At 42.1% G+C, this 20,929-nt stretch overlaps 1 protein-coding gene across 2 annotated transcripts in view; it reads left to right on the plus strand.

The window, feature by feature from the left end:
* LOC124133546 (dynein axonemal heavy chain 5-like) overlaps nt 1–20,929 on the plus strand; it is a 73,676-nt gene that overhangs the window by 21,214 nt on the left and 31,533 nt on the right. Inside the window, exons 21-44 of one of the 2 annotated variants that reach the window (XM_046497979.2) lie at nt 143–350; nt 1,161–1,381; nt 1,742–2,001; nt 4,257–4,268; nt 5,995–6,201; nt 7,157–7,237; nt 7,947–8,351; nt 9,402–9,520; nt 10,025–10,324; nt 10,612–10,852; nt 11,533–11,659; nt 11,769–11,841; nt 12,309–12,462; nt 12,884–13,150; nt 13,772–14,038; nt 14,576–14,800; nt 15,313–15,485; nt 15,974–16,152; nt 16,869–17,056; nt 17,447–17,641; nt 17,963–18,097; nt 18,326–18,433; nt 19,213–19,512; nt 20,144–20,387. In XM_046497979.2, the coding sequence (XP_046353935.2) occupies nt 143–350; nt 1,161–1,381; nt 1,742–2,001; nt 4,257–4,268; nt 5,995–6,201; nt 7,157–7,237; nt 7,947–8,351; nt 9,402–9,520; nt 10,025–10,324; nt 10,612–10,852; nt 11,533–11,659; nt 11,769–11,841; nt 12,309–12,462; nt 12,884–13,150; nt 13,772–14,038; nt 14,576–14,800; nt 15,313–15,485; nt 15,974–16,152; nt 16,869–17,056; nt 17,447–17,641; nt 17,963–18,097; nt 18,326–18,433; nt 19,213–19,512; nt 20,144–20,387 (4,689 nt within the window). The remainder of the gene's footprint in view (nt 1–142; nt 351–1,160; nt 1,382–1,741; nt 2,002–4,256; nt 4,269–5,994; nt 6,202–7,156; nt 7,238–7,946; nt 8,352–9,401; nt 9,521–10,024; nt 10,325–10,611; nt 10,853–11,532; nt 11,660–11,768; nt 11,842–12,308; nt 12,463–12,883; nt 13,151–13,771; nt 14,039–14,575; nt 14,801–15,312; nt 15,486–15,973; nt 16,153–16,868; nt 17,057–17,446; nt 17,642–17,962; nt 18,098–18,325; nt 18,434–19,212; nt 19,513–20,143; nt 20,388–20,929) is intronic. The other variant, XM_046497980.2, reaches the window with a different exon arrangement.

Below are 20,929 nucleotides of genomic sequence, written 5' to 3' on the forward strand. Positions count from 1 at the left end.
AACATTCACTCATTTCAGTGTTTCAGTGTAATATTTTCAGTTCTAATCTTTTATGATGCACTTTTTAAGCTTTGTTTGAACAGCATCAAAATTATTTTTGTTCAATAATTGTCAGTATATAAATCGTATCTGCATTTTCCAGACACTTCCAAAATCTATGAGGACATGTCTTCCCTTGAGAAGTTGGTGAAGACCGTCAACGATGTCCTTGACTGTCGTATCGAGGCCGTTCTCCAGGAGATGTCCGTCACAGCACTCTGTGATCTGCCAGAGGATGAGGCCATTCCTGCTGAAAAGTTCCTGGAAATCACAGAGGACATCGTCAAGCAGGCATCAGAATCTTTAGCAACGTAAGTCTTCTTGAGTAACCGTTTTACCAAGATTGTGTCAGAGGCTTGGCAAGGATGCGTGTTCATTTGACGACAGTTTTCAAGGCTAAACATCAAAGTACACATCACTACCAATAGTTGCTGAAGGCAAGGGTGGTCCCATCCTCTAAAACATCCCAGTTGCATCACTAAGCCATGCCAGGATAGCTCAGGAGTATGCTTAACAACAAATTTGTATGTAGCCAGCAGGGCTTGCTCCTTTTAAAACTTACTGGCCCTTCTCCAAACGAGCTGGCCTACAACTCAATGGCTGAGGCTGTGAAGTGGCTTAAGCTGAGGTCGCGTAGCCGTAGGCTCTGAAAAGATTCAAACTCCTCATCTCTAAAACGTTTTTTCCTCCACTCTGAGATTAAATCTTGGCTTCCGTTTGCCTCATTTCATTGTGATTTATGAGCAAATAAAGAAGTTGTTCTACACAACATTACAAAATGGCGGACGGTTGTCATTCTACCGAGATGATCCTCTTAAAAAATTAAACAAACACTGAGAAGGGGCGAAATTTTGACTCGCCAGACAGGCCATCAGCTTTGCATTTCAGCAAGCCCTTTGTAATTTACCTGGCAACGGGCCAGCAGTTAACTCGAACCCTGTAGCTGGGTTCGAATCCCAGGTTCTCCCTGGTCCATGGTTTGTCAGCACCATACCCAGACTTACTGGATTCACTAATGTTGTAGACATGTAAACAATATGCAGGCTTTTCTCCCATATTTAACTAGCAAGCTGTGACGGGTATTTGGTGTAGTTATGTGTGTAACCCTTCTTGCTTTCCAGGCAGAGTCAGTTGGTTGAGAAGTCAGTCAATGAGTTGGTGAGTACTCTGAAGGGCAAGCTGCTCCCCGAGGAGCGCACACACCTGTCACCGGACGATGGCTACGCCTGCGTTCAGCCCGACACCAAGAACAAGAAGCAGCGCTGCCAGGAGTGTCAGCCATGTTCCTACTACAGCCTCCTAAACTACTTCACACAGCGCAACACCGAGGCCCTTGTCAAGTGTGAGTATTATTATCCATAAGGCTTAATTGATGGAAGCGAATACCTTTGTGATGTTTGCACATGTGCATTTTAGCAGTTCTCAATGCTGATTGGTCAGTTGAAGAGATATAATGTTTTCATGACATTGCAGAGTTGCCTCCTTTTGGAGTGCCAAAATCCTGTGAAGGGTTCAAATTCATGGGTTCATATCCCAAAGTTGCCCACCTTTCTAGGTTTGTCAGCAGTGTACCCATGCTCCAGTGGTATATACGACCTACTTCATTTTGGGCTTCCCCTCCTAAATCAAGCTGACACATGCAAGCACTGTTCAAAGTGGCGTTAAGCCATACACCCTCTGTATGTATGATGACTTCTCCCAGGTACCCGCCTGTCCCTGGACACCATCAAGCGTCGGCTGCAGGCCTCCAACAAGTACACTATGGGGGATGAGTTGAAGGAGGACCCCAAGCCTCCCCTGTTCAAGGCTGATGTCATCCTGGCCATCCCCAATGTTGTGATGAAGCCAAGTTTGGAGGACCTCCAACACACCCTCAACAAGGCCGTACAGATCATCCTGAAGGCCTCGGCCAACATCCCACAGTGGGAACACCAGACTCTGCAGCAGAAGCAGCAGCAGAAGGTAGGGATCATCCTCTAGTGTGCAGGGCTTTATTACCCCAGGCTTGAGTAGGAGAACCCTGGGGATTCCGGGTCAGAATTAGTCCCCATCACTCCATGTCAATCAAGAGCTGCCTTTGTGTGAACATCGTTTAGTGTCATACATTGATGCTGTGCATTGTTGATCATGGTATCATCCAGATTTGTTTTTAGGATAGGGTGGTCAAAATTACTTACCTGATGTGGGACATCGTATGCTGATGCAGGGATTGTTGATCTTGATTTCATCCATGATTTGAGGAATCAGGTGGTCAACTGCGTGACCTGGTTGATAGTGTGTCACCCCTCCCTGATGCTGTGGATTGTTGATCATGCTATCAGTCATTGGTTCACTTGGCCAGACTCGACTACTGACCAACGTTTGGTTTATTTGGTTCAGTAATGGTCCAGACTGGCATAAAATATCATTGCCATTTTCACGATCTAGTGATCTGATTACACATTTTATCCCACTTGATCTTGGAAGACAATCACAAGTTTCAATTCTTTCAAATTGTGATTTCCTGCCTCTGCTTAAGAAAATGAAAGCACAATTCTTCAGATTGATCCAATGAACATGTAGGTGACGAGGATGAAAACAATTTCTGATAAGAATTATTTGGAACGGCATGAACAATTGCTTGTATTCTAGATCAATGTGGATCCAGTGTACATAAGTGTGTGTACTCTATGCTGGTAGTTTACAAACTACACTGATATAGCTTCAGCCTAGATAACTAATGTTTTAACAAGTTACAGACTGGAGGTCCGTCTTCCACAAAGTCATCTTAGAGCTACAGGGATCGCATATCTGTTTCCTTCTCATTTATATCAGATCTTTTCCTCCAGTACAATACATCTGTACATGAAGATTTAAGGACACCTGAAGTCACATCAGGTGAACTTTGTAATCAGCATCAAAGCTTCTTAATTCTCAGTATGAGAGATTGGAGTCTTCAGACAAACATGTGGATTTTGAATCTCAAAAATGAATATAATTGTGAACTTCTGACTGCAAACAAATGAAGCCTTGACAGTATTTTGTAGTGGATGTTATTCTGTGTTTCTGAGCGGCATGACATCTACACCCAAGAGTGACTATGATCAAATGAATATTTGTGTTTTGTAGGGGTTTTCATTTGTACAGATAAACATTTTCAAATTGTTGTAATGAAATTTAGCCAGATTGTTTAGAAACCTGCTGTCTAATCGGGTCAAGAACCCACTCATCCTTCATGTTGATTGGGTGGTCAAAGTTTGCTCAGAAATAATCTAGCTGACCTATGGAGTGTCCGCAGATCTTGGTTCATAGAGGTATCCTATTGGAGAAGAAGATCTGTGTTTATGAGAGTGTCACAATGATTGTAGCCTCCAGATCACCCTATGGAACGGGGCATAGACTAGAGACGTATCATTGCATGGCTGTCTGGTTACCATTGTACAGCAAACTAACAACGTGTTACTAACAATGGGTAGTCGCCTACTGCTGATGTTTGAGTAAATACAGCTTCCGTACAGCTTCCAAACAGATACAATCACCAAATATATTCAGTGGAACCCCTCATTCAGAACACTTCCTATTTTCAGGAAATCCTCCAGATAAATTTAATTTCTGAATTTTTGAGTCACTTACTAAACTGATCAGAGTTAGCTCCCCTTACTCAACTCAAAAAGCTCACCACATGCTCTCTTTATTCAAGTAAAACAAATGAAAAAGAATTGCATCTTAATCATGAATACATGTTCTTGAAAAATCAGAAATGTTTTCAGAAAAACAGGGCATTTCATACATTAATTTTTCTTTTTTCATAAAAGTTGTCTGGTAGATAGGCCTTCTGGATAATTGGGGTCCTGATAAGCGGAGTTCCACCGTATAAGTTATATTTTATGTCAATTTAGGTCAAATTGCCTGTACATAAATGACCCATCAAAAAGCATCTGATTAGAATATTATTTGGACCAGTATCTGAACTTGACTGCAAAAAAGAATATGATCAACAAACTTGTCTGATTTTGAAATCTATATAGCATCTCGATTTTGAGCATCATTGTATAACAGAGCCCTGTCCATTGTATGTAGTGAATTTGAGCATAAATTGATCAGTGACAAAACTAATGATGTTCCTACCAAGATCTAAGTACTGGAGTAAGATGACTGTGTGCAAGCTGTATTTATATTTTACCTATAACCTGTGCAAGTTACCATGGTAATGGTGTTGTGTATTTTCCCGGTTTCAGGCAGACAGAAAGGTTGGTGTGACTGTGTGATGGCCACATTGTGTTGTGCTGCACGTGATGCTGTGCACAGTTGTGTTAGTCGCTTAGTACACTATTGGTGCATGTGTCAGTGATAGGCCGGTTTAGTTTGTGGGGCATCTTTGGCTCTGGTTTGGTATGGCATTTTAAATTGATTTTATCTGTAGGGTACTAGTGTCATAGACCTAACATGCGAACATCTATCTATAGGTGGGTGTATAATGAGTGTTCTAAACTAAGTATGAAAGTGGGTGTGGGGTGGGGTGGGGTGGGGTGGGGTGGGGTGTCTAATGTTAACAGTTTCAGATTTAGTGGAACCTAGATTAAAATGCCAGAGAAGACCTCAAGAATCTCAGGACGGACTTTAATTTTGGATGCTGTATCTTGATACAAATCACTATTATTTGTAGTCATGGTAGTAATGTATAGACATTCTTGAGTACCAATTGGTCTATTGTACTGTTAAAAAGAGTACAATTCCACTTTTGCGTCAACATTATTTGGACAAATAATAGTTTGGGTTTGTTTTTTTTAATAGATCTTGCAAATATTAGAATTCTGTTTAGTGCTCTGTATTGTTCTACTTCACTATTATGCTTGATGCTTTCTGGCTGATGAAGCATCTTGCATTACGACATAATTTGTTTTGTGGGTGTTGCTGACTAAGCACATTTCTGGAATTGTTGGTTTGCACATGCTTTGCTGTACTATGGGATGGCTGTGTCATTTTCTTGTAAATACTTCATACTTCCATCATACATGACAATTCAGTAAAATATTTGGTATGGATTCCCTTGGATAATTTTCATTTGCATTTTCAGAAATGATTTTGAACATGAACTTTTGTCGTGTCTATGTGTATGCTGAACATGTTCATGATAATCATGCTGTCGTGTTACCATATTCTGTGGTTTTGTAAATGTTGATTTAAATTCAGGCCTGACCAATATAATTTGTTTTTCAAAATGAAATGAATAAAAATGTCAGGTTTGTGTAATGGTAAAGATCCGGGGTAGAATTGTTCTTCAGCAACCCATGCTTGCCGTAAAAGGCGACTATGCTTGTCGTAAGAGGCGACTAACGGGATCGGGTGGTCAGGCTCGCTGACCTGGTTGAGGATGTCATCATATCCCTGTCAAAGACATTTGTCATAATGTTTTGGTCACTATTGCAAATATTTAAGGGAAACTTTACCATAAAACAGGATACTTAATTAGTCCAGCCCCAGAAATCTTGCCAGAATATAACTTTCATTGCTTGTGTATGCCACCTTCTTGTGAAGCAGTAACGTCAGTGATAATATCAACATATGCAGTAGGGGAGAAACAATACAGGAAGTTCACGATACGATAGATAGGTCACGATAAGACGTATTGCGATACATAGGATACAATACAAATCGCGATACACATTTTTTCTTCAAACCCCATGGAAAATTCTTGACTTTAAATATTTCAGAGCAGATTCAAGGGGAAAGGCTAGCTGTAGGCACATGTTTGTAGTGTCTGTTTCTGGAAGCGAACTTGAAACACTAATTGCAACACATTTTGCAGTATTTGACTGACAAAACTCTTGGGGGTCATTAAATGATTAGTAAATAATGTATCGTATCGTATCTTCGCATGAAAACTCACGATGCACTGATGTATCGTTTCGCCCCTAATGTGCAGGATACAGTTGTAGGATGAGGTATTCTGTTTCAACTTGAGGTTTTTTGCAGGAGCTGGAGCTGCTTGCTGCAGAACAAGCTGACGAGGGAGCCAAGTTGATTCCCACCGCCCAGGTGAAGCCCCTGCACAAGGTGATCAGCGAGCACAAGGATGTGATGAAGATTGTTATCCAGTTAAACTCCATCATCTCCACATTCAAGGCAGACGTCAACGAGGCACTGGAAGTGTATACTCAGTACTCTGAACTTTGGGCTCAGGTATGGCCGGCCAGCACATCCTTCTCTGTTTCCATGACTTAGTTACTATGGGATTTTATGTTGGCAATGGGAAGAAAACAATACTCATTCATTTTTGTCATCTTGTCAAAAAGAAAAAAGAGTGTGGTAGGATTGATGGAAGAATTCGCACTGGATTGAAAAAATCTTGAATTTTGCATTGGGGTTTTGAAAAGGCCTAAAATTGTAGTCTGCATTGAAAATGCTCTGTAATAGAATGAAAGGTCTTGAATTTGGCAACAATGGTACAGTTATGTAAATATGTTATTATTTTCTTTAATAATGCCTGACTCCATCTTGTAGCAACATATTAGATTGATTTGTCAGTAAATATTATTGAAATACTGGTGCATGGATATACATATGGAGACATTCTGACAATTAAATGATGTAAGGATGTCCTGTTAAATCTGTTTGAAAGCACCCTTACTTTACACCTCATGATCATTGGCTTACAAAGGCCTTTAATTTGGTGTCTCAAGTTGTGTAAACCAGGAATACTTGTAACAAAGTGTTGTATTCTTGGTTCATGAAAACCACAGACTAATCTTTTGGGGGATATTTGCATCTAATGACATTATTTTCTCAAAGAAATTCAAAAGATTGTAAAAGATGTGATGCATTAAAGTTGATAGTGACATCATTTATGATGATGTTTGTAGGTTAACGCTGCACTGCAGCCACAGGGTATCCAGGGATGAGTGTTTTGAGATGTATCGTGATTGTGTTAGTTAATGCTGCACTGCAGCAGCTGGGTATCCAGGGATGAGTGTTTTGAGATGTATCGTGATTGTGTTAGTTAACGCTGCACTGCAGCCACAGGGTATCCAGGGATGAGTGTTTTGAGATGTATCGTGATTGTGTTAGTTAATGCTGCACTGCAGCAGCAGGGTATCCAGGGATGAGTGTTTTGAGATGTATCGTGATTGTGTTTCAGGAGCCCGAGGAGAAGGTGAAGGATTTCATGGCCAGCAAACCCATCATGTCCGAGATTGAAGCGCAGATCAAGTATTATCAGGTACATTCACTTTCACACTGGTCTAGATGTGTGGGGACCTGGTTAGTTGGGGCGAATGGGGTTTAATGTCACGTTCAGTATCATTGCACTTATACAGCACATGAGTGTGTGGCTGCTTGAACTCGTCCAGACTAACGCCGGTTTTGTAGTCAGCCTATGAGATACCACGCTGCAGTTTAACATGGATACCACAGCGATATAACAAACTATTTTAGCCCAGTAGTCCTGACTCTGAGCTGACCAATCCTTGGCGCCAGGGACAGTAGCAATATGTTGTCAAGAACCCTCTTTTAACTTTTGGTATGATATGGCCGGGATGGAACCACCGACCTTCTGCTCTCCAGTCATATTCTCTGTCCACTGTACCACTGGTCTGCTGTAATCTAATGCTTGTCGTAAGATGTGAGTAAGTTGGATTGGGTGGTCAGGCTCAGTGACATGATAAGTTACAAGAATATCATTGACTGGTTTGTCTGTCACAGACTCAAGAGTTTACAGACCGCTTTGTGTGGCTGGCATCCCGAGGGCTAGTGGAGTTAAGGCATGTGCCAGATGTTGTAGTTTATCACTTCTCAGGATAGTAAAAGTTCAGGTCAAACAGCATTGCCACTTCGTGACATATGACCGAGTACTGTTCACTGCTATAAGCCCATCTCACTCCTATCTGCATGTGATACTCACCAGACTTTCTGCATGCTTAATGTCACAGCGTCTGGAGCTAGAGATTGAAGAGATGCAGACAAGTTTCCGCGTGGGTTCCGTGCTGTTCCTGACCGACATTCTCAAACTAGCGCTGGTCACGGAAACCCGCAACTGGAAGCATGCTTACGCCAAGGCCCTCAACGAGAAGTGTGGTCGGGAGATGGATGAGACTCTGGACTTCATTGACAGCCTCATGAAGAGACTTAGTCGTCCAATCAAAGATTTGGATGATGTGAGAGGCGCCATGGCCGCTCTGACTGAAATACGAGAAAATGAGATCCGTGTTGATATGACCCTGGGTCCAATTGAGGAGACATATGCTCTGCTGAATCGGGTGAACATCTTCTTCAATGACGGCAATGCAGAGAGAGTCGACTCAATGGCCTACATCTGGAAGAAACTTAACACTCAGGTTTGAAAATTTGGAATTTTTTATCTAGTGCATACATTAATACCAGTTTCCAGGAGTATAGTTGACCTGCCTTGTTGTTGTTGGAAGGCATGTCATGACAAGATCGTGTGGATTGTGCTCATGTTATCAACCACTTGTTTGCTGGATAGTCAACTGTGATGTAGCTTATTAATTGATGCTTGGCTAATCAACATTCACATTTGGACAGTCTTGGAGATTTGTATTTATGACTTGTTCAGATGACTAGTGTAAAACTCAGTGGGGACGTGGGCCCAGTCTTCTAAGGCACTGCAATTCACTGTGCAGAGTTGTGTCCCTTGGGTAGGCCAGAAATAATGATTGTGGGTTTGAATCCATTACGGTTCAAAACAGCGTTAAATTCACTCGCTCATTCATTATAAGTTCGAATTTTATAAAGACTCGCTAGTCCTCAGTGTTGTAGCTAGTCCAGCTTGAACAAGACAAGAATGTTTACTATTCTGACTGTTTGTGCTTTCTGTCAGTTTTATTCGGTCCCAATTTGTAGCTAAATTGAAACATTGAGAACTGGTTCATTATTATAGCCCTCAAATGCCACAAGTCAACTACCATCTTTAGATTTTTGCCAGTCATCAGCACAATTTAGTAGTCTCGGGCTAGCAGACTAGCGTGAAATTTGAAGAGAGAAGGAATGTATAACCCCTTGTGAGGTTGGAACAAATAAGAACAAGGGCATCACCTTGCTGTAAAAGCCACAAGGCATCGGGTAGTCACAATGGGTGCTAAGTGTTGGAATGATGCTCACACTATCAACCACTAGTTTACCTGTGTCCTCACCTCGTTAGTCAAAAGATAATGTCATCTATTCAAGGTGTTAGGACAGTTGATGGGTTTCTTTGTTTCAGTGCAGAAAGACTGATTTAGGAATCAATACTTTCATTTAGGAATTATTAATTATTATTATTATTATTATTATTATTATTATTATTATTATTTAGGAATCAATGTTAAACTGATAACCTTAGTGAGATGCAGTGATTGATAAAGGATGGACTGTGTCTGTACCTACAGGTGGAGGTGGTCCAGGAACATCTACTGGTCATTCAGCCCGAGTTCAAGTCTGACCTCACTGCTGGCGTGGAACAGTACATTGCTGATGTCGGCTCATTTGTCGGTGACTATGACAAGACGTAAGTAGATAGAACTGGTCTTTTTGTTGTTGTTATTTTGATTTTTTCCTGAAACTGACACCCTGTCCATGATGCATCACTTGTGTCACCACCTTCGTTCAACTAGCCTTCAGCGTTTCATACTCCCATTCTCAAGCCTCAGGCTATTTGATAGCAAAGGTGTCACACACAGTCTATGAACTGTTTTGAAGATTTCCTTCCACTATTGTAATGATCTGTCTACATAAAAACAGCATCAGTGTTCTGTCACAAGATGAAGACTGCAATCGGAAGATAAAAATATGAGGGATGCAGATATGGTGAAAAATGTCAGAGGTTTCAAGTCACTAAAGTACATCCTCAGATTGACACATATTGATTGGACATCCATTTCAAATCGGAAGCTGATGTCATAGGAAGATTTGTCAATCACTTTCAGTTCCAAATTCAGGTTTGTGCTGTCAAATTGTAAGGTAACACTACTGTATATATGTGGATCTCCTAACCCACTCACTCTGATTCCAGGGGCCCAATGGAGCAGGGTATTCTGCCGAGTGAGGCTTCGGACCGTCTCAACATCTACCAAGCCAAGTTTGACGAGCTGTGGCGGAAGTATGTCACCTACAATGGTGGTGAGGAGTTGTTTGGGCTGCAGGTGACCGAGTACCCCGAACTGTTCCGCATCAAGAAGGAGCTGAACCTCCTCCAGAAGCTGTATCAGCTGTACAACGCCGTCCTGGACAACGTCAGCGGGTACTACGACATCGCCTGGTCGGATATTGACATTGAGAAGATCAATGGAGAGCTCTTGGAGTTCCAGAATAGGTAAGGGTTCAGCAGTACTAATGTACCTCTTGTAAGGGCCAGTGGGGTTGTCTGGAGGTCAATGAATTTTCTTGTCAACCTAAGGCTGAGGTTCGACTCCTCTCATGGGTACATTTCTGGGGATATTGCTCGAATAGTGGTAAAACCCTTACACTTTCACTCTAGGAACTCTGAAAATTTCAAATATTCAAGATGTACACCAACACTTGCCCATACAGCACAATCTTAAAATGCCCCATTGTATTTAGACGTTGTGACGAGATGACTTGATCTGGTGTTTTGTGCAGGTGCCGTAAGTTGCCAAAGGCCTTGAAGGAATGGCAGGCCTATGAGGATTTGCGGAAGACTATTGATGACTTCAATGAGACTTGTCCACTCCTTGAGATGATGTCCAACAAAGCCATGATGACCCGTCACTGGGAACGTATTGCACAGATCACTGGACACACATTTGATGTGGAATCAGAGAACTTCCTTCTGCGAGACCTGATGAAGGCTCCACTGTTGCAGTACAAGGAGGACATTGAGGTGAGACATGCTAGATAGACTAGAGCTGGATACACTAGAACTAGACAACGCTAGAACTAGACAACACTAGAGTTAGATGCTGTAGAACAATACAACACTAGAATTACATACACTAGAACAATACAACTCTAGAATTACATACACTAGAACTAGACAACACTAGAACTAGACAACACTAGAGTTAGATTCTCTAGAACTATACAACACTAGAATTACATACACTAGAACTAGACAACACTAGAATTACATACGCTAGAGCTAGACAGCGCTAGAATTAGACAATGCTAGAACTAGACAACACTAGAACTAGACAACACTAGAATTACATACACTAGAACTAGACAACACTAGAATTACATACACTAGAACTATACAACACTAGAATTACATACACTTGAGCTAGACAACACTAGAATTACATACACTAGAACTATACAACACTAGAATTACATACACTAGAACTATTCAACACTAGAATTACATACACTAGAGCTATACAACACTAGAATTACATACACTAGAGCTAGACAACACTAGAATTACATACACTAGAACTATACAACACTAGAATTACATACACTAGAGCTAGACAACACTAGAATTACATACACTAGAACCAAGCAAGACCATAGAACTAGTGACTGTTGTGATTCTCCTGACTGTTGTGCGTTGTGCTGCAGGACATATGCATCTCAGCTGTGAAGGAGAAGGACATTGAAGCTAAGCTGAAGATGGTGGTCAATGACTGGAGTGCCCAGAACTTCCAGTTCTCCAACTTCAAGACCAGGGGGGAACTCCTTCTCAAGGGTAGGCACACACTTTACCTCATGGAGAAAAATAGCAAAGAAATATTGACTGGATTAAGGAAGTCTGTTTGACTGAATGGCAAGTCTATAGTGCATTACTTTCTGTTCAGGTGACACGACGTCCGAGACTGTGGCACTGATGGAGGACAGCTTGATGGTGCTCGGCTCCTTGCTCAGCAACAGGTAAAGGAAGACTGTTTGGTCAAACTGTTATTTCTTTCAATAAAACATCCGTTCTTCAAAGCACTGTTTTTCAAATAGTTTTGTTAGTATGACGCCATGTGTGCCATTTTCGTGAAGCACATATGTCAGAGTTACATGGTGCCAGATTTAACAAATGTCTCCTTCGTTCATTGACAAACAAGCATGATGAAGTCACAAGTTTGTTGGTCATTTTCAATTTCTCCTTTTTGTTATTATGATATTTGGGGTCAACACATAAGTTTGCATGCAGCAACATAAAAAAAAGTGCTTTTTAGATCTGCTACACACTACATTATATTGGTAAATCTGTAAAACCAGTTTTCCTGAAATCACTTAATGACATTCTTGTTGATATTTCAAGTGTTTCTCAGTGCGTTTAGTCTTAACTTGAACCATTTTCCACAGACTGCTGTGTACGACAATTGATGAATGTACTCTGTCTGTAGATACAACGCTCCGTTCAAGCCCCGTATACAGGAGTGGGTGCAGAAGCTGACCGGCACCACTGAGATCATTGAGAACTGGCTGGTTGTACAGAACCTGTGGATCTACCTGGAGGCTGTGTTTGTGGGTGGTGACATTGCTAAACAGTTGCCACAGGTAGGTGTCCGGCACAGCATGTGTTGATTTGATCAACAAACTGATTGATAGAATGTAGTAAACTAGGCTTTGAAGAAATAAAGGTGTCATACAAAGTTATTTTTCAGAAAATGTTTCAGTCCCACTTGTCCATTGGGATCATTTTCTATAGATTTTAGTGTTACTGTATCCCTATTTAAGCTGAAGTTATTTCACAGAAAGAAATAAAAGTGGAATTCGGTTTGGTCTGCTTGGATCAATTGGCGATGAAGATTTGGTTTTTTAATTTTAGTTAATAATTTAGCAGTTGAGTGGATCAGCAAAGTGTAAAAACTGTTTTCATTAACCCAGTCAACATGATGTATCTAGATTATTGAGGATAGTCATCAAATTGGCGACCCCAAAATTGATTTGTTAACTGATGTAAATCTGTCATTGGCAGGAAGCCAAGCGGTTCAGCAACATTGACAAGTCCTGGCAGAAGATCATGCAGCGTGCCCATGAGAACCCCAACGTGGTCGTGTGCTGCGTCGGTGACGACACCCTGAGTCAGCTGCTGCCACATCTCCTGGAACAACTGGAGATCTGCCAGAAGTCTCTCACTGGCTACCTGGAGAAGAAACGTCTGGTGTTCCCCAGATTCTTCTTTGTGTCTGACCCTGCTCTTCTCGAGATCCTCGGACAGGCCAGTGACTCACACACTATCCAGGTGAGGCAGTGTTCGTCCCTCATTCTGTCTACTGTAACAGGGCAGGGGCAGGGGAAGGGACCCAGGCAGGGGTAAGGGCATTGACCCAGGCAGGGGCAGGGTCACAGGGATGTCCCCAGATGCCTAAGGTGCCTAAATTCATGGGTTCAAATCCCAGAATCACTGTGATTATGTCTCTAGGTTTCTCAGCAAGATACTTGAGCTTCATCAAAGTGAAACATGTCTAAGACATCCCAGGTCCCCAATACTTGTACCAACACTTACATTTATAGATGGAAAATATGATTGCTTGACCGAACATGTTTACACTGTAGTTTCCATAATAGCAAATTTTCAATATGTGACCCATAAAGTTCATCATAATTCAATACACTGCATTAGTATGTGAAACTTATACATTAATCTTCAGTAGTTCAAGGTGTGGTCATTACGAGGGAAGAATGCAAGAGGACAAGATAGTGAAATATTGATGATGTGATACATTATACTATAGGAAATCTACCTGACATACCATCCTTTGACATTTGAGTATCCCCATTACTGAGAAATGTATGTACAGTTTGTTGTTGACTTTTTTGTCCGTTGATGCATTTGACTTCAAGAACTCTTTTGTTCCTTCAGAACCACCTCCTGAGTGTGTTTGACAACACCCGCCTGGTCACGTTTGACGAGAAAGTTTACGATAAGATCCTCGGCATCAACTCACAAGAGGGTGAACAGGTTCTACTGGATGAGCCAGTCAATGCCCAGGGTAATGTCGAGGTGTGGCTTGGGGACCTCCTTAACAATGGCCGCCGCTCACTGCATGGCATCATCAGGACAGCCTCCGTAGCCATCCAGGACCCGGCTTTCAACCTGCTGGAGTTTGAGAACACCTTCCCATCTCAGGTGGGTGTCCGTTGTATGTAACCTGTTCAAGGAAGAGGTCAGCTTCATAACTTCAACGTAGAAATTTGGTTGCTTAAACCTTACATAAACCTTACTCTAGTCCTCAAAGATTGTAACTAGTTATGGTTCTCAAATGCTACTCGTCAATGAAGAATACTAGATTTTTACTTATCCTCGGCACAATGTCGTGGGCGCCTGGAAGCGGAGTAGTGTAAAACATGAAGGCTGATGACATCAGAGCCAATTTAAAATGCTCTGGTGTTAGGATTTATGACCCAGTGTGTATATAAGCCTGTAAGAAACCTCAATAGAATAGTGGCCTTTTTTGTCCCTCTGACATATATTGAAATGGGGAAAATTTGTGAAAATTGTTATGAAAGTTATTAGATGTGTTCATATGAGATTTAGACTTGAAAAAGGTATAGTTTTCATACCAATATTTCAAAGTGGGCCCTTTTCCGAACTCGCGCAGTGTGAGTTATCCAATCGCAGTGTTTGCTGATGAATATGAACTAGACGGGGTGTTGTTCTGTGCAGGTTGGTCTACTGGGCATACAGATGATCTGGACCCGCGACTCCGAGGACGCCCTGAACAACGCGCGGACAGACAAGAAGGTGATGACCACTACCAACCAGAAGTTCCTGGATCTTCTGAACATGTTGATTGAGCAGACCACACGAGAGATGACCAAGATGGAGAGGACCAAGTATGAGACTCTCATCACCATCCACGTCCATCAGAAGGACATCTTTGACGATCTGGTAAGACCAAGCGCCAAAATCTGGTATTCCTGTGACAGACATTTCTGGGATATTACTGTGAAACACAGCTCAGCAGGCTTGAAGAATTTTAATTCAGCAGTTCGGTCTTGAAAAGACTTTAAAAATTGTATGAAATCCCTTGGAAAGGCCTTGAACTCTGCTGTTAAATGGATTAACTTCAATTATATTGTGTTCAAAAGATTGTAATGACTGATGTTGGAAAGGATGTCTGTATCTCCATCCATAAATAAGATTGAAGAATGCTGTACATTTGGATGTTTAAATGGAACCATTCGGACAGTGAAATAAAGTCAGAATGGCCTAACACACCTGTTTGAAAGCAGACTATGGTCTCTTTGCCTTGACTAGTGTGATTATTGCCATGGAAGGCCATAAGAAGGTATTCAGTGCGTTGGATCTAGTATCATTTAGGTGTCCCATGCTGTAATGGAAGTCCTGTGAGAGCTGCAGTGTTCCTTGCCTCCCTGATCTGCATTGTCTTCCTATTGCAGGTGCGCCTCCATGTCAAGTCGGTGAACGACTTCGAGTGGCTGAAGCAGTCCCGCTTCTACTTCAAGGAGGATCTGGACCAGTGTGTCATCTCCATCACTGATGTGGACTTCACCTACCAGAACGAGTTCCTGGGGTGCACCGAGAGATTGGTCATCACCCCACTCACTGACAGGTGGGAACATTCACATTTACATTCACATTATCTTTCACATTTGCATTTGCTTTCGCAGTCCCATTTGCATTAACATTGTCGTTCATGTTGTCATTCATGTTCATGATTTCTTAGCGGCACTTAATCGCAGAAGTATCAATGAACACAGGGTTGACGTGTGGATTTCCACTTCTAATATTTGCAGTGCGACATTTTGGAAGAGGTACTTTTACCTTTATCAACCAATCTCTTGCTAGGTAAACCCTGAAACATACTAAAACCTGTATCAAATGGTGAAGTTAAAATCCATTCTGTCAGCTGTGTGCATGTTGGTAATGTTCTGTCTGCATGTTGGTAATGTGTTGTGTGCGTGTTGGTAATGTGTTGTGTGCGTGTTGGTAATGTGTTGTGTGCGTGTTGGTAATGTGTTGTGTGCGTGTTGGTAATGTGTTGTGTGCGTGTTGGTAATGTGTTGTGTGCGTGTTGGTAATGTGTTGTGTGTGTTGCAGGTGTTACATCACCCTGTCCCAGGCCCTGGGGATGGCCCTGGGGGGTGCCCCCGCTGGCCCCGCCGGTACAGGCAAGACAGAGACCACCAAGGACATGGGGCGATGTCTCGGCAAGTACGTGGTTGTGTTCAACTGCTCCGACCAGATGGACTACAGAGGTCTTGGCAGAATCTACAAAGGTGAGGGCAATGTTTGTTCTTTCCATCTGTCAAACCCATGTGTATTATGGGGAAAATCCGTCTGTACTTGTGTGGAGGTCTGGCTGGTCTAATCAGGCTGTGTTATCGTAGCCTGACTGCCTACATAGATGCTCATGCTATCAACCACAGGTGTGTCTGGTCCAGACTCACTTATTGCAGGCTGCTTTGATGTTGCTCGAATGATCCTGAATATGAAATTAAGGCCACACATTTTTAGTTTTTCGTTTCACGGGCCCACCTCCCCAACTGAAAAGCAGCTTTAAAAGAAATAAATTAAACCTAAAAATATTTATTTTTTATGTCTCATGCTAGTAATATACACCCTCTTATACAATATTAAATGTAATATATAAATTCCACGTCTTCACAACTATCAGTGATTCAAGAAGCCAACTGCAGTTTTAAGTCCAATGCAGAATGACTTTCATATAAATAAAAAAATGATAGACGTAGCTATTTATTTTTATTTTTATTTCAACCGAGCTTGTGTGGAAGAGGCTGAATAAATCTGTGAATCATAAAATTAAACAAGAGTGGCCTAAACAATTTAACTACCAAACTGAAACTATCAATAAGACAAAATCATCTCCATCTGCAACAAGCAATCAACACACTTGTAGATTTTTCATAAATAATATAACGACATGGAATAGTTAGTTCAGATAATAACACTACTGTTTTGTCGTTCTTTTTAGGTCTTGCTCAAGCTGGTGCGTGGGGTTGTTTTGACGAGTTCAACCGTATCGAGCTCCCTGTGTTGTCCGTGGCTGCCCAGCAGATCGCCATTGTGCTGCAGTGCAAGAAGGAGAGGAAGTCATTGTTCATCTTCACTGATGGAGACTCGGTGGACATGGACCCTGAGTTTGGTATCTTCTTGACCATGGTAAGTCACCATGTAAATAGTGATGCACAATTACATCTGTTTTTAGATGTTTGTTGAATCATTTCTTGAACAATGTCAGTACTCTCATTCTCTGTGGTTTACCGTGAATTGTTTTGTCCCTGGGAGCCTTTGTGTCCCATTTGTCTCAGATGCTGCAACTAACTGTGCAGAGTTGTGTCCCTTACCCATGAGATCATAGGTTTAAGTAGCAAATTTGACCTAATGTTTCTAGGTTTGTCAGCACCTTCTTTGTGCTCATCGGTTTCACAATAGTGGTAAACGTCTAAGACCTGGTTCCTTTCAAGCTTTCCTCCCACATGAAGCTGTGGTATAACTGAAATACTGTTCAAAGAAGCATTGAACCCAACTCACTCCCTCTCTGCTTTGTAGAACCCTGGCTATGCAGGACGTCAAGAGCTGCCTGAGAACCTGAAGATCAACTTCCGTACCGTGGCCATGATGGTTCCGGACAGAGCTATCATCATCCGGGTCAAGCTTGCCAGTTGTGGTTTCCAGCAGAACATTGTTCTGGCCAAGAAGTTCTTCACCCTCTACAAGCTCTGTGAAGAGCAGCTCAGCAAACAGGTCAGTGTTTCCCAGTTCTTTGTTTCAATCACTCTGTATACATGTATCTGCTATACAAGGTCTAGACCAGGGTCTATTCTAGCATAGGTGTGATGGTGTAGCTTAATGGTTAATGCTCTTGTTTGTCACACTGAGGACTGGGTTTGATTCCCAACATTGGCACAATGATTTGTGAACTTCATTCTCCTCTCCCCTGTCTTATTATTGTTGGAATATTGCTAAAAGTTGCATCAAACTATATTAACTCTCTGATTCAGTATAACTTTCCAAGAACTTACTATGTATTTTCACTAAATGTTTTTACGTCTTCATCTCCTCTAGGTCCACTATGACTTTGGTTTGAGGAACATCCTGTCCGTACTGCGTACACTCGGAGCCTTCAAGAGAGCTAACCCTGACGATGGAGAGCCCACCATTGTGATGAGAGTATTGCGAGACATGAACCTCTCCAAACTGGTCAGTGAGAAATAGCGGCCCTTTAGTTTTACAGATTCTATACAGACTGTTGTCCCCCAAATTGTTTTCTCTAAATTTGTGAAATTTTCGGTCGGTAGATCCATAAAAAAAAATAATAAAAGAAAACCTGTCAGAGCCGTGGGAAATGTGAAATTTCATTGATAATATTATTACAGAAATAGTTTTGCATCGTTGCATCATATGATGAATGTTGTCTGCTGTTGCCAGGTGGATGAGGATGAACCACTGTTCATGTCGCTGATTGAGGACTTGTTCCCTGGGATGACCTTGGACAAGGCAGGCTACCCGGAGATAGAGGCGGCCATTGAGAAACAGGTAGGAAATCATGGTGCTCCGACATCTTTGATGTACCGTGTATCTGTTAGGTGGACCCATTTACAGTCACAGCTTAGTTTGGGAAGAGGCACCACCATCTTCTCTCTCTCCTCTCTCTCTCTTCTCTCCTCTCTCTCCTCTCTCTCATGCTAGCTTGTCACAGATTTCTTTCACTCATGATCTTGAAATATCAAATGGCTGTTCAGAACAGCGTAGCATCTCATCCAATGTCCACATCACCAACAGCTTTGCTGTTATCCCTCTGTGAAATATGTTTAGGGGCTTTTGATACTGGTTTCAGATGTATACTTACTGCCAAAAGAAACGTGAATAACATACATGTTGGTTAATATATGATAATTGCTCATATTCAAGAGATATTAGATTGGTTCGATGCACAAATGAACATACTGTTATGTTGTGTGAACCGACGCTTGTGAACACATCACTTATGACATCATAGATCCATGACTAGAGATGCACCATTTGACTCGTGCAGGATTAGCATGTAAAGTTGTGAAATCATGTGCAGCATATCATGATCAGAATAAAGACGCTGTGGTAACATTTGGATGATTGTTAGTTTTGTCATTAATTGGTACACATTGGAAACATCTCTTCTTAAAGTACATCTCTATATGTTTCTATGGTTCGTGTTTCTTTTGGCGGTGGGTATATTATTAAAAGTTTCTTGTTAGTCTTGACTTCCTACATAGTATTCAGTCCAAATGAGGTGCTGTCCCATCACCAATAGCCATCTCGCATCTTCGTCTGTGTAGGTTAGTGATGCAGGCCTGGTCCATCACGCCCCATGGGTCCTGAAGCTGATCCAGCTGTTTGAGACCCAGCGTGTCCGTCACGGCATGATGACCCTCGGACCAACTGGTGCCGGCAAGACCAAGTGTATCCAGATGCTGATGAAGTCCATGACGGAGTGTGGCACCCCCCACAAGGAGATGAGGATGAACCCCAAGGCTATCACTGCTCCCCAGATGTTCGGCAGACTGGACGTTGCCACCAATGACTGGACGGACGGTATCTTCTCTACTCTCTGGAGGAGAACACATAAGACAAAGAAGGTGGGTACTGATAGAGAGAATGCTATTGGAAATTATTATACAAGCTAGTACTGTTGTACATCTTCATGATGAAGGATAAGCTCACTGAAGCTCATAGAGGAAAAAATGATTTTGTGGGGGTGAGGAAGGGAAAACGGTGGGATGGGGTAAGGTGTGGGGGTAAGGTGTGTTGGGTCGGGGCTCGGTGTGTTGGGTGGGCGAGGGAAGGAGAAGCAGGCCCTGTTTGTTGGAAATATGACGGTACAGTTTTTTTATATATTTTTCATTTTTTGTAATCAGAATTCATTTTTTACCTTTGAAACATTTTGTTCATTAATGCCAAAGTTCTCCCAAATTTTAACATTACTAGACTAAGGGTGTGGTATTTGTAGGATAAGTTAAGGACTGATGTTTGTAATTAAAATGCCCTATGCTACTTTATGTTGTACCAGGTCCATGTCTTGATGTAATTTACACCTAGTGTGAAACTGATACATTATTTCAGAGCAATACAGTAATCATTGACTGCAAGATTGTGTTGCATTGACAAAGGATTCATAACGACTTGGCTCAAAATGTCCCTACTGACCTTTATCCCCTAGTCTAGCTTTAATGCTTCCAATACACTCTACACTCTTGTCCTCTGTCACAGGGGGAGCATGTGTGGATGATTCTTGATGGTCCTGTGGATGCCATCTGGATTGAGAACCTCAACTCGGTACTGGATGACAACAAGACACTGACACTGGCTAACGGAGATCGTATCCCCATGGCACCCAACTGTAAGATCATCTTTGAGGTCCACAACATCGACAATGCCTCCCCCGCCACCGTGTCCAGGAACGGCATGGTCTTCATGAGCAGCTCCATCTTGGACTGGGACCCCATCCTCAAGGGTATGTTTGTTGTGTAATGCTGCATCGCCAATATTCTGTCTGGTTACGACACTCAACCAAGTCAGTGAGTCTGACCACCCAGTCCAGTTTAGTCACCTCTCTGACAAGCCAGAGTCATGGGCATCTAACCTATGTCTCCCCATAGGATATTGAAACCTGTTTGATTGGTTCTTATCACTTGTAAACATTGTATGATTGGCTGACCTAACACAGGTAAAACTTAAATTTATTTATGCCACTGGTTTTGTAGCACCCTCTTTGAAAATGTGACCGCCTCCGTGGTCTAGTGGTAGAGCATCCGCCCGGAGAGCGGAAGGTCAGGGGTATGATTCCTGGCCGCGTCATACCAAAAGATGTTTAAAGATTGAACTTGTTGTTACCCTGTCTGGCGCTCGGCATTAAGGGGCTAAAACAAGGACTGGTTGGCTCGGAGTCAGTATACTGTGTCTGAGTGGGGTATTCATGTTAAACTGCAGCATGGTATCTCAGTGTGCTAGCACTATAGATCGGCATCAGTTCGGACTAGTACAAGCCATTATCTT

The sequence above is a fragment of the Haliotis rufescens genome, unplaced genomic scaffold (genome assembly GCF_023055435.1).
Source record: "Haliotis rufescens isolate VD_foot unplaced genomic scaffold, xgHalRufe1.0.p SCAF_5, whole genome shotgun sequence".
NCBI lineage: Eukaryota > Metazoa > Mollusca > Gastropoda > Lepetellida > Haliotidae > Haliotis > Haliotis rufescens.